Source organism: Trichomycterus rosablanca, chromosome 4 (assembly GCF_030014385.1).
Source record: "Trichomycterus rosablanca isolate fTriRos1 chromosome 4, fTriRos1.hap1, whole genome shotgun sequence".
In the NCBI taxonomy this organism is placed as follows: Eukaryota; Metazoa; Chordata; class Actinopteri; order Siluriformes; family Trichomycteridae; genus Trichomycterus; species Trichomycterus rosablanca.
Window position 1 is genome coordinate 41667260 of NC_085991.1, and position 13015 is coordinate 41680274.

A 13015-nucleotide genomic window follows, 5' to 3' on the forward strand; every position below is an offset into this window, starting at 1 on the left:
TCACTTTTGTGATACACTGTATATATTACATAATACTACGTATATACTGTATCTAATTACATTATCTATGCTAACTATGATATAAGGCATCAAAAGTAAACTTATTAAATGCAGAAAGCATTTATGCATTATGCATTTTTACATTGAAAACGAAAAACCTTAGCTATTTAACTTTTTATGTTTGTAATTATACACTAATCCATAATTTGATGCTTGCAACACATTTGAAATAATCAAAAACACTGTCCATATAGTAGAGCTGAGAGTTTTACCACTGCGCTACAGGTGCACCTGATACACTGTTCTAGCAGTGCATAACCAACTCAATTGCCAACTCATTCACTTTCATTTAAATGCAGGTTCTTCTGTGCTGTGGAGGGGGGCAGATACTGCAGCTTCTGTACATACTCTGTTTCCAGCAGCAGTTGTCTGTGCTGCTCCTGCAGTTGCTGCTGGTGGCTGCGCTGAGCATGAGCTCTCTGGATCAGATGCAGTAACTCTTCACGCAGATGCTGGTTTTCCTCTGACATCTTCTGTGTATGAGAGAGCAGGCAGCTAGAGGCCTCCTAAGAGTGAGGCAGAGAAAAAGCACACACAAAAAAGGCGTAAAGAGCTCTTACCAGCATTTCTTAAACCTTTAACTGTTAGTTATTCCAGCTGGATCCACCACAACCCTGATCAGGTTAAACTGGTGGTAGAAACAAGAAAATCAAATAAAATATTTGAATTGAAATTTGAATATTTATTAGTCATTATTTTTGCATTTTCCTCCTTTTCCTCCCAATCTAGTGGTATCCAATCTCCCCGGCTGTAACTTCTTCTGTGGCTACACACCCCCACCCTACCAAGGAAAGCCGCAAACTATCACACATCATCTCTGACATGCCCACAGTCACCTACCGCTTCTATTTTACCTGCCACAGACGGGCCCATATTGTGCCTTGTGTCTAGCAAATGAGCTCCAGACTCTTATATTGTACACATAAGATAAGTTTTAATTAGAGGTAAGTTTCTTATTTTATTATAAAGACATATTTTTGAACACCAAATGTACCAGTATATGCAGGTTCCCCAATACTTTCAGCCAGGTGTTTTGCATCTGAATCCCTAAGGTGATTCTTTTGGACCTGTATATCTCACTACAGGACACTCGGGTGGCGCAGCGGTAAATGACATCCAGGGTTTGAATCCGCAGAGATCATGTTTGCTGGTCAGGTATCTACATACAAATGTTATTGGCTATGTGTGATGGATTGGCGTCCTGTCTGAAGTGTGGTATTGCATTGGACCCGGTGATTCTGGGGAACCCAGACCCATTGTGACCCTGACCAGGATAAAGCAGCAGTAAAACATGAAAATGAAATAAAATTAATATCTTACTGTCTGTGCTGTACAATGATGTTACATACTATTTGGGATTTGACAATAATTTATATCAAATTCACTTCACATTTACTTAATTAAATGCACTTTGACTACAGTCTCTTTAAAGTTATCTAAATAATTTGATCTCAAGTGGTGGGCTTTGATGCAATACTGGTAGGATACATTCTGTTTGTATGTAAATGTATGTGTGTATGTGTGCACCTTCTTCGCTGCAAGGGCGAATTCCTGCACCTTGTTGTCTGCCTGAACCTGGTGACGCTCCATCTCTTTGAGCAAGCCAGCTTTCAAAGCCACCATAGACTCAGAATGACGACAGCGAGCAGCTACCACCTCCTTCTCCAGCTCAGCTATATGACCTAACTGCTGCTGCTGCATACAAAACACACTTTTTAAGGTGGAGCACAGTTAGCAAACTCTGCATGGTGGTGTTCTAAAAATGTTGCTTTCAGTTGTGCGTAGCGTGTGCTTTTCTACTGCAAGGTTTTCCAAATATATTTACAACAGACATGCTACATACTCAGATCTAATTCTAGATGGATGGGTGGATGGGTGGATGGGTGGATGGATGGATGGATGGATGGATGGATGGATGGATGGATGGATGGATGGATAGATGGATAGATGGATAGATAGATAGATAGATAGATAGATAGATAGATAGATAGATAGATAGATAGATAGATAGATAGATAGATAGATCACTTTATTAATCCCAAAAGTAAAGCCAGTTATTACAGCAGCTCAATGTATATTAAAGTACATCAGTGTACATTAAAGTGCATCAGTGAGCCTTGGCCACCCATGATCCTGTCGCTGGTTTACCACTGTTCCTTCCTTGGAGCACTTTTGATAGATACTGACCACTGCAGAACGGGAACACCCCACAAGAGCTGCAGTTTTGGAGATGATCTGACCCAGCCATCTAGCCATCACAATTTGGCCCTTGTCAAACTCGCTCAAATCCTTACGCTCGCCCATTTTTCCTGCTTCTAACACACCAACTTTGAGGATAAAATGTTCACTTGCTGCCTAATATATCCCACCTACTAACAGGTACCGTGATGAAGAGAGAGAGAGAGAGAGAGAGAGAGAGAGAGATCACTTTATTAATCCCAAAAGTAAAGCCAGTTGTTACAGCAGCTCAATGTACATTAAAGTATAAAGTATTAAAGTAAACAAGTATTACTGTACAATACTATGTAGCTGAAATAATAGAATAAAGAAATGGTATATGTAATATAATAAACTATTATTATATTACATATACAAAACAGGCCCAAGAAAACATCAGATAAAACTTGCACAATTAGACTTAGTCTTCAAATGACTGATCAGTTATACACTATATAGCCAAAAGTATTCGCTCGTCTGCCTTTACACATATATGAACTTGAGTGACATCCTATTCTTAGTCCATAGAGTTTAATATGATGTCGGCCCACCCTTTGCAGCTATAACAGCTTCAACTCTTCTGGGAAGGCTTTCCACAAGGTTTAGGAGTGTGTTTATGGGGATTTTTGACCATTCTTCCAGAAGCGCATTTGCATCCGATGCTTTGCATTGTGCTTGATGATGTAAGGCTTGGATGCAGCTGCTCAGCCATGGAAACCCATTCCATGAAGCTCTCTACACACTGTTCTTGAGCTAATCTGAAGGCCACATGAAGTTTGGAGGTCTGTAGTGATTGACTCTGCAGAAAGTTGGCGACCTCTGCACACTATGTGCCTCAGCATCCGCTGACCCCGCTCTGTCATTTTACGTGGCCTACCACTTTGTGGCCAAGTTGCTGTCGTTCCCAATCGCTTCCACTTTGTTATAATACCACTGACGGTTGACTGTGGAATATTTAGTAGTGAGGAAATTTCATGACTGGACTTGTTGCACAGGTGGCAACTTATCACGGTACCACGCTGGAATTCACTGAGCTCCTGAGAGCGACCCATTCTTTCACTAATGTTTGTAGAAGCAGTCTGCATGCCTAGGTGCTTGGTTTTATACACCTGTGGCCATGGAAGTGATTGGAACACCTGAATTCAATGATTTGGATGGGTGAGTGAATACTTTTGGCAATATAGTGTATCAGGTGTAACTCCTCCCTGGTTTGGATTAAAACATGCAGCAACACCAGTCCTTTGCAAAAACAATTCAATAGTGGTGCCCTATTGTATAATTAGACCTCATTTTATTTGAGCCTCCATATTCCTAAAAAGGTAATAGATGAGAATGTTTAAATTATATTCCACACTTCAAACAAGCCCTAATGTCATGCGATTTATTTTTAATACAATAAAATAATCAACTGCAAATACAATTTTACTGAAGAGTAACTAAATAAATTGCCCATTTAATAATATATTAGGAATTCAGTGCATTTAAATATTTCATCAAGGTTACAAAGTAATGGAGAATGTGGTAGAGAGGTGAATAGAAGGTTTATATCAATGCAATGGAGACAAAGACAAAGGGATAAGAGGTCTGTTGGGAGAAGGATGCTGAGGATAAAGCTGCCAGGTAGGAGGAGGAGACGAAGGCCAAAGAGGAGGTTTATAGATGTGGTGAGGAAGGACATGCAGGTGGTTGGGAAGACAAATGAGGATGTTCAGGACAGGGCAAAACGGAGACATATGATCCACTGTGAGGACCCCTAATGGGAACAGCTGAAAGAAGACGACAAACAAGTCCCCACAGTATAGTCTGTTTAAGCCGTCTTTGCAACATTATCTGGCAGTCATTTCTAGCAATGCAAGACTCATATCTCTTCAAATGGAGAAGCTGATGACCACACTGAACTTGTATTCATTTGAAATTACTCTTAAAAATAAAAAAAACTATGAAGATTGACAATTGACAGAAAACCTAAATAGCCTATATACTTCATTACTCATAAAAATAATGACAATAAACACACAGGTAAGAGTGCACATGCAAGTACCCCAAGTCTACCTTAAATTCCTTCAGCTCAGCTAGCTCAAGATTAAGCAGAGCCAACTCTTTTTCCTTCTCCAAAATCTCCCGCTTCAGCCCTTGAACACACACACATACACAAAAACCAAATGAAATCTCTTGTTGTGTATAATAATAAACAGGTTTTGATAATCATTGTTTGACATCTAATTAAGAATTATGATATCAGTCTCTCAGCACACACACACACACACACACAAACCCGAATGAAGTCTCCTATTGTGATGTCCAATTGAGAATTATGAAATATTTGTCATACTCATATCTTTCAGATAATCAAACTATTTCCCCATTGGCAACAAAATCAATCGCTCAACCAAATTCAGTTAAAAAGTGGGTTTAATTTCACTAGCCACACCCAGGCATGGTTACATCCAGACCTGTTAAATATAAATGTCAATTAAAACATCACTGGCAATGTAAATCTGGCTAGAAGGTCTTAAAAAGCAGCACAAAGTCATGTTCTAAAATTTAAATGCAAATGTGAAACAAAGTCATTAAAATGTACCAGTCTGGATAGGGTTACAAAGCCATCGCTAAGGCTCTGAGACTCCAGCAAATACAGTGATTTCCACAAATAGAGAAAGCTTGGAACACTGGTAAATCTTTCCATGAATGGTCAGCTCACCACAATTTCAACAAAATTGCATCAACGACTCAGCTGGAAGGTCAAATGAAATATCTTATTGTGAAGAATAATATGCAGGTTTTGATAATCATTGTTTGATATCTATTGAGAATTAGTCTCTCAACACACCACACACACACAGACACACACCCCGAATGAAATCTTTTATTGTGAAGAGTGATACACAGTTTTTGATAATCATTGTTTGACGTCCAATCGAGAATTATGAAATCAGTTTCTCAGCACACCACACACACACACACACTCACACACCATTGCCTTCTTTCTCATATGTCTCCAGCGTCTCCTCTCGCTGTCTTCTGAGCTCCTCCAGCTCTTGTTGGCTTTGCTCATTTACAGTTACAATAGCTCTCTGGTGCTTCTGCATTCGTTCTGATATGTATGACAGGTACTCTTCCTGCAGAGGTGCAAAAATGTGTGTCAGTGTCTACAGGACTGCATATTATCCAGAGTATCAATCATTAATGAGAAAATGCTTGCTACTGATGAGCGAGAGCAATGACACAACCAAAACGTTTGACAGACAAGTTTGTGATTTGGAATTATGCTTGTGCATTATGCTGTATCATAATGTAAGATGGAAAAGCAGTTTATATTGCACAACATGCATACTTACACCGATCAGGCATAACATTATGACCACCTTCCTAATATTGTGTTGGTCTCCCTTTTGCTGCCCCATACGCAACAAACTGTGATGCACTGTGTATTCTGACACCTTTCTATCAGAACCAGCATTAACTTCTTCAGCAATTTGTGATAGCTCAGTGGTTAAAGTACTGCACTAGTAAACAGAAGGTTGCCGGTTCAAGCCCCGCTACCACCAAGTTGCCACTGTTGGGTCCCTGAGCAAGACCCTTAACCCTCAATTGATCATTGTGTAAGTCGCTTTGGATAAAAGCATCTGCTAAATGCTGAAAATGTAAATGTAAAATTTGAGCTACAGTAGCTCGTCTGTTGGATCGGACCACACAGGCCAGCCTTCACTCCCCACGTGCATTAATGAGCCTTGGCCGCCCATGATCCTGTCGCCGGTTTACCACTGTTCCTTCCTTGGACCACTTAAGCTTGCCCATTTTTCCTGCTTCTAACACATCAACTTTAAGGATAAAATGTTCACTTGCTGCCTAATATCTCCCACCCACTAACAGGTGCCGTGATGAAGAGAAAATCAGTGTTATTCACTTCACCTGTCAGTGGTCATAATGTTATGCCTAGTCAGTGTATGATCCTATAGCTACCAAAGAGCAGGAATCAAGCAAAAGATCAGTGTGTGTGTGTGTGTGTTTGTGTATGTGTGTGTGTGTGTGTGTTTATGTACTTACATTTTCCATTTGTGTTTGATTGACTTCATTTTGGAGAAACTCATGATCTCTTCTTCTGTATTTTATTTACTGTTAAATGGTCAACACTTAAAAAAAGTACATTGTCGTTTATACTATGTTTAGTGTGTGTGTGTGTGTGTGTGTGTGTGTGTTTTCAGCAAGGGGCATCATTTAGTTAGTGAGCTGTACCTGGATTAGCAGCCTATCAGTGTTTATTTGTTTATTTGTTTGTTTGTTTATTAGGATTTTAACGTCATGTTTTACACTTTGGTTACATTCATGACAGGAACGGTAGTTACTCATCAAACAAGATTCATTGGTTCACAAGGTTATATCGAACACAGTCATGGGTAATTTAGTATCCCCAATTCACCTCACTTGCATGTCTTTGGACTGTGGGAGGAAACTCGAGCACCCGGAGGAAACCCATGCAGACACGGGGAGAATATGCAAACTCCACACAGAAAGGACCCGGACCGCCCCACCTGGGGATCGAGCCCAGGACCTTCTTGTGCCTATCAGTGTAGAATCCATTATGCTTGTATCGACATAAGCTAACGTTTAACACTAGCATGTTTACAGACCCAAAATACTTAGACCTGAAACTTTTAAACGTCCATGTGTTTTCTTAGTAATTTTTGTTTGTTTTGAAGTGATTATTTACACATTAATTAAATAGTATGTTTTTAAACACACTATTAAATATGTATCGACTAGTAAAACTATAAAGTTCAATAAATGATTTTGGTAATAAAGAGCTGATTACCTCAATGAGGTATTGCAAGCCATTGCACACTTTCTATACTAATTCACACCTGCAGTCTATTTGACTCTATGAGCAAGCTATCCTCAGTACAGCAAAACCTGAATGTGAATGTTAGGGTTAGGTGTAGGCATAGTGTGTGCAGACATCCCAAGTCTCCTGGAAGTTCCGGGAGTCTCCCGCATATACGTAGCGGCTCCCTGATGCCCGCAAGCCAGATAAAATCTCCCGGAATCTAGAACGAGCGGCCAAGAGGACGCGTATTAAATCCGTTATCTGATATACAATCTAGCGCACTGTGTAGGAAACATAAATCAATTGTCTAATATACTGTCTAGTGCACTATGTAGGGAACATAAATCCGATATCTGATATACAATTTAGTGCACTATGTAGGGAACATAATTAATTATGTAATACACTATCTAGTGCACTATGTAGGGAACATAATTAATTATGTAATACACTATCTAGTGCACTATGTAAGGAACACAAATCATCATCTAGTTATACTTTCTAGTGCACTATGTAGTGAACATGAATGCGTTATCTAATATACAATCTAGTGCACTATGTAGGGAACATAAATCCGTGATCTGATATACAATTTAGTGCACTATGTAGGGAACATAATTAATTATGTAATACACTATCTAGTGCACTATGTAAGGAACACAAATCATCATCTAGTTATACTTTCTAGTGCACTATGTAGTGAACATGAATGCGTTATCTAATATACAATCTAGTGCACTATGTAGGGAACATAAATCCGTGATCTGATATACAATTTAGTGCACTATGTAGGGAACATAATTAATTATGTAATACACTATCTAGTGCACTATGTAAGGAACACAAATCATCATCTAGTTATACTTTCTAGTGCACTATGTGGTGAACATGAATGCGTTATCTAATATACAATCTAGTGCACTATGTAGGGAACATAAATCCGTGATCTGATATACAATCTAGTGCACTGTGTAGGGAACATAAACCAATTGTCTAATTCACTATCTAGTGCACTACATAAGGAACATAAATTCATATCTAAAATACAATCTAGTGCACTATGTAGGGAACATAAATCCGTTATCTGATATACAATTTAGTGCACTATGTAGGGAACCTAAATCCGTTAACTAAAACGCTACCTAAAGCATTATGTAAGAAACATAAGTCTGTTATCTAGTACACTATCTAGTGCACTAAGTAAGGAACATAAATTCTTTTCTAATATACAATCTAGTGCACTATGCGAACAGTTAGCTTAGTAGCTCAGTTAGCAGCTCCTAAAAGTTCTGTTATCACCCATATCCTTTGGTGTGTGCGAGAGGTTTTTTACCTTTTTTTTTTCTTTTTTTTTTGGGGCTTGGGGGGTCAGGGTCGAGGTCCGGGTCCGGGGGTACCTCCCTGAAATGATTTTTTGCAACTTGGGATGTCTGTGTGTGTGTGTGTGTGTGTGTGTGTGTGTGTGTGTGTGTGAGCGCACACAGTGTAAGGATACAGCTGTTCCACTCTCCTCTTAAAACGGTTGAGTGTTTCAGTCAGCATGTCATGCCTAAGTATCAGAAACCAGACACAATGCAGTAAGTTAACTTAGCTTTATAAACTTCATATCGAAGAGTTATGCCAGGTTCACACTACACAAATGGATCTCTTGTAATCTGGAGTCTTTTTAAGTCGTTGTGGTTTTCACACTACACGACTGATCAGCGAAAGGGGGTCACGCACTACACAACACGTTACTATGAGGAATCTCATACGAGTCTATCTGGTCTCCCAAACTACGTGTTTGTCTACGTGTGAGATTGTCTGTTCTGCAGAGACAGTTGGAAGTAAAATGCAACACTGGTATTATGGTTTGGCATGAAAGTCACAAATACTGTAAAGCTTGTGTGTGCTGATGTAATTTGATATAAACTATATTATGCCCCTGTTTCAAAGATTTACAACTCATCCTCCAGGGTTTCCCTTCTGTATTTTGCGTTCATAACAATTACAACATGATCACAACACCTTTCACACTACACGATTTTGAGTCCCAGACAGGTCTAGATATTTAACATGCTAGATATTTTTCTTGAGTCTGCGAGCGCTTGGTGAGCCGCTCGGATCAAGTCGTTGAACAGTTCACACACAGTAATCGAGAGCCAGTACAACAAACCCTACCCTGCCATTACCATGTCAGTGTCAGTGCAGTGTTGAGAATGGTCCATGACCCAAATAATATCTAGTCAGTGGGAGCTCAGTGGGGTTCCTCTTTCATTTACGGACATAGGTAAATGGGACTTCAAAGTGCATTTACAAAGTAGTTGTAAAGGCAAATAAATAATAAATAAATAAATAATAATACTGTAAAAAAAATGTTGAGCATGTAATCTTACTTTATATTTTTTACCGTAACGCCCCTAATATGACCTTGTTCACGGTTGCTTTTAATGTATTTGGATATTTTTAGCAGGTTTTACTTCATACCAATACAATTACTACCACTGAAATTGCACAAATAATTCTATAATACACATGGCCAAGTTTAAACGAGATAGGGGTACAGTGGTACCCGAACTGCTCCTTCTAGGCACTTTAGCTCTGAACAGTCTGTTACCGTAAAGTCTAAGATACACGTGCATTCGTTTTTAAACCCTGACGACTCAACCCAGGAGTCTACCTACCTATAATGGCAAACTACATCGAGAGGTTTGAATTTCCTCATAAGATGTAACTATAAAATTCCTAAACTGCCTATAAAGCTTTCCAACTTTCATAAACAGCTCTTATTATGTTGGTCTGTGTCTTATTCACACAACTTCTCACCTCATAAATATTATGGAATAACCAAGATATAACTTTTAAACACAAATCATTATACATTAAGAGATGGGTTGACAATAACATTTTTCTTGTCAGTCAGCTTTTAAATGAAAATGGATTTTTATTTACTTATGAACAATTTCTATCAGAATTCAAGGCCCCCTTTACTCCTAGACAGTATGCTATTGTCTTTGATGCTATACCAGCTGGAGTTCTTACTCTGCTTTCAACATACCCAAAAAGGAAAAACTGTATTATTCCTACAATAACACTTAATCAGCTCTTTATAGGTAATGAATATGCATTGCTTAATGATAAAACTACTAACCTATGTATTAGGAACATTGTTCAAAGGAATATAATATCTAAACCAGCTGCAGTATTCTTTTGGAATAACTTATATTATGATATACTAGATTGGAAAATAACATGGCTTTTACCAAATACATTTTTTATCACAAATAAGGTAAGGGAAGTAAATCTAAGGATTCTGCATAGATGTTACCCAATCAATAAAACTATTGCTAAATTTAAAAAAGATATAAATACTGAATGTTCATTTTGTCACAAATATGAAGAATCCCTTATTCACTTATTTTGGGATTGCTCATTTTGCTCATTAACTAACTAACTTTAAATTGAAAACTGAATTTATTCTATTTGGAATAACTAAAAGTGACATTGAATTCAGATGAGACTTATATTGTCAACCTTCTCTTAGTATTATTCAAATATCACATTCATTGTTGTAAATTTATGAATAATGGACCAAATTTCAACACTTTTAAAGCATCCTTTATATCGTCCATTAATACGTTAAAACTGTAAAAATGTGAAGGCAAGACGTACTTTAACACTACTAGAAAACTTCTCTATCCCTTTAGGTCTTTTTTAAAAAATCATTAAATGGTATTATTTATAAACTCCTGCTTCAGGTAATTTTATTTATAGTTTATTTCACTTCTATTTCTATAACCTCGAGCAATTATGAGCAATGAGCAATTTTTGAGTTAATAATTGTCTAATTTTCACTGTGTAAGTTACATCTTGGCTGTGATTGATGTATTCTTTTGTAATATATTTGTTGTTCAATAAAGTTCATTAAAAAAAAATAATAGTAAAAAAAATAATAATGGCAAACTAAACTAGTCAAACCATGACATGACCATACATGACTAGTACAATAAGTTTTAACTTTAACTTGTAATATTGTAGTATATAATATGTATACACTACAATAAAATAACAGTATATATACAGATATACTATTAAAAGTTTTAACATTTAGGCAGAACTGGTATTTATGGAAAATTCCTCTTACTCTTTGTGTAAGTGCGTGTCTGGATCTGTGTCTCCTGTCTGCTCAGAATCTCCTGCTGTTTTATCTTTCTGTTTCTTTGGAGGCATTTTAATGAATCATATAATTAAGACGATTTTAAACTCATCTACTAAGCAAACATGTGAAACCACATTATTACTGATCTGCAACACAACTCAGGGCTGCTGTTGCTATTAGCATGTTTCCATTTGTATTGTGCGTCGTTGTAACCAAGCAACGGTGGAACAAACACAATGTAAACGTAAAAATGGAATAAATAAGTCAATTTTCAAAGTGTCAGGTAAATGTTTATTCTATTTAAATAGCGTTTAAATCGATTTTATTAACTTTGAACTGCAGCACGGTTAATATGTCAGATAAAGTCTCTAACCTAACCTGCAGCAGGACTGTTCCGTTTAAATACAAGAGAAACTGTCAGGTGACCTTAAGGACACAATACTTCAATTCTTCAAACACTACCGTAAATGAGCTGTTTTTATGGATATTAAATGATGCTGGAATATTTTTACCACTATATTACAGTAGCGTGGTATATTTTTACTGTAGGCAGGGGGACCTGAAAGAGAAACACTAGCAGCGCAGCGCACAGTTGTTCATTTAAAGGATCCGAATCATGTCGCATGTATGAATCATTTCGGTTCACTGATTCGTTCAGTGATTCAACCGAGCAGGACAGTGAATTGCTTCATTGTCTGTGAACCTTTTTCCACGTGCATCGAAAATCTTGAAAATAATTAAAAATGCGTCCAAAATGATTTAGTTGATACCATATGTAATATATAAGTAGTAGATAAATACATGTATACACTGATCAGCAATAACATTAAAGCCACCCCCTTGTTTCTACTGTCACTGTCCATTTTATCAGCTCCACTTACCATATAGGAGCACTTTGTAGTTCTACAATTACTGACTGTAGTCCATCTGTTTCTCTACATACCTTTTTAGTTTTCACCCTGTTCTTCAATGGTCAGAACCCCCACAGGACCACCACAGAGTAGGTATTATTTGGGTGGTGGATCATTCTCAGCCCTGCAGTGACACTGACGTGGTGGTGGTGTGTTAGTGTGTGTTGTGCTGGTATGAGTGGATCAGACACAGCAGCACTGCTGGAGTTTTTAAATACCGTGTCCACTCACTGTCCACTCTATTAGACACTCCTGCCTAGTTGGTCCACCTTGTAGATGTAAAGTCAGAGACGATCGCTCATCGATTGCTGTTGTTTGAGTTGGTCATCTTCTAGACCTTCATCAGTGGTCACAGGACGATGCCCATGGGGCGCTGTTGGCTGGATATATTTTTAGTTGGTGGACTATTCTCAGTCCAGCAGTGACAGTGACGTGCTTAAAAACAGGGCAGTTGTAGCCTAGTGGTTAAGGTACTGGACTAGTAATCATAGGGTTGCCGGTTCAAGCCTCACCTCTGCCAGGTTGCAACTGTTGGGCCCTTGAGCAACCCTCAATTGCTCAAACTACTGTAACTGTACTGTAAGTCGCTTTGGATAAAGGCGTCTGCTAAATGCAGAAAATGTAAATGTAAAAACTCCATCAGCATTGCTGTGTCTTATCCACTCATCTACCACCATGTCATTGTCACTGCAGTGCTGAGAATCATCCACCACCTAAATAATACCTGCTCTGTGGTGGTCCTGGGAGAGTCCTGACCATTGAAGAACAGGGTGAAAACAGGCAAACAAAGTTGCAGAGAAACAGCTGGACTACAGTCAGTAATTGTAGAACTACAAAGTGCTTCTATATGGTAAGTGGAGCTGA

General features: G+C 38.2%; 1 protein-coding gene across 2 annotated transcripts; it reads right to left on the reverse strand.

Annotated features, from left to right (window-relative positions):
* Positions 1-249: 249 nt before the first annotated feature.
* Positions 250-11399, reverse strand: ccdc166 (coiled-coil domain containing 166). Of its 2 annotated transcripts, none has more exons than XM_062993332.1 (7): positions 11226-11399; positions 8598-8651; positions 6325-6379; positions 5252-5396; positions 4330-4409; positions 1588-1752; positions 250-566 (listed from the first exon to the last, which is right to left on the reverse strand). In XM_062993332.1, exons 1-7 carry the CDS (start codon positions 11309-11311, stop codon positions 336-338), a joined length of 816 nt encoding a protein of 271 aa, XP_062849402.1. In that variant the 5' UTR covers positions 11312-11399; the 3' UTR covers positions 250-335. The 2 variants fall into 2 exon arrangements, with proteins under 2 accessions (XP_062849402.1, XP_062849401.1); XM_062993331.1 differs by having other exon boundaries at positions 1588-1755; positions 11226-11398.
* Positions 11400-13015: the final 1616 nt, after the last annotated feature.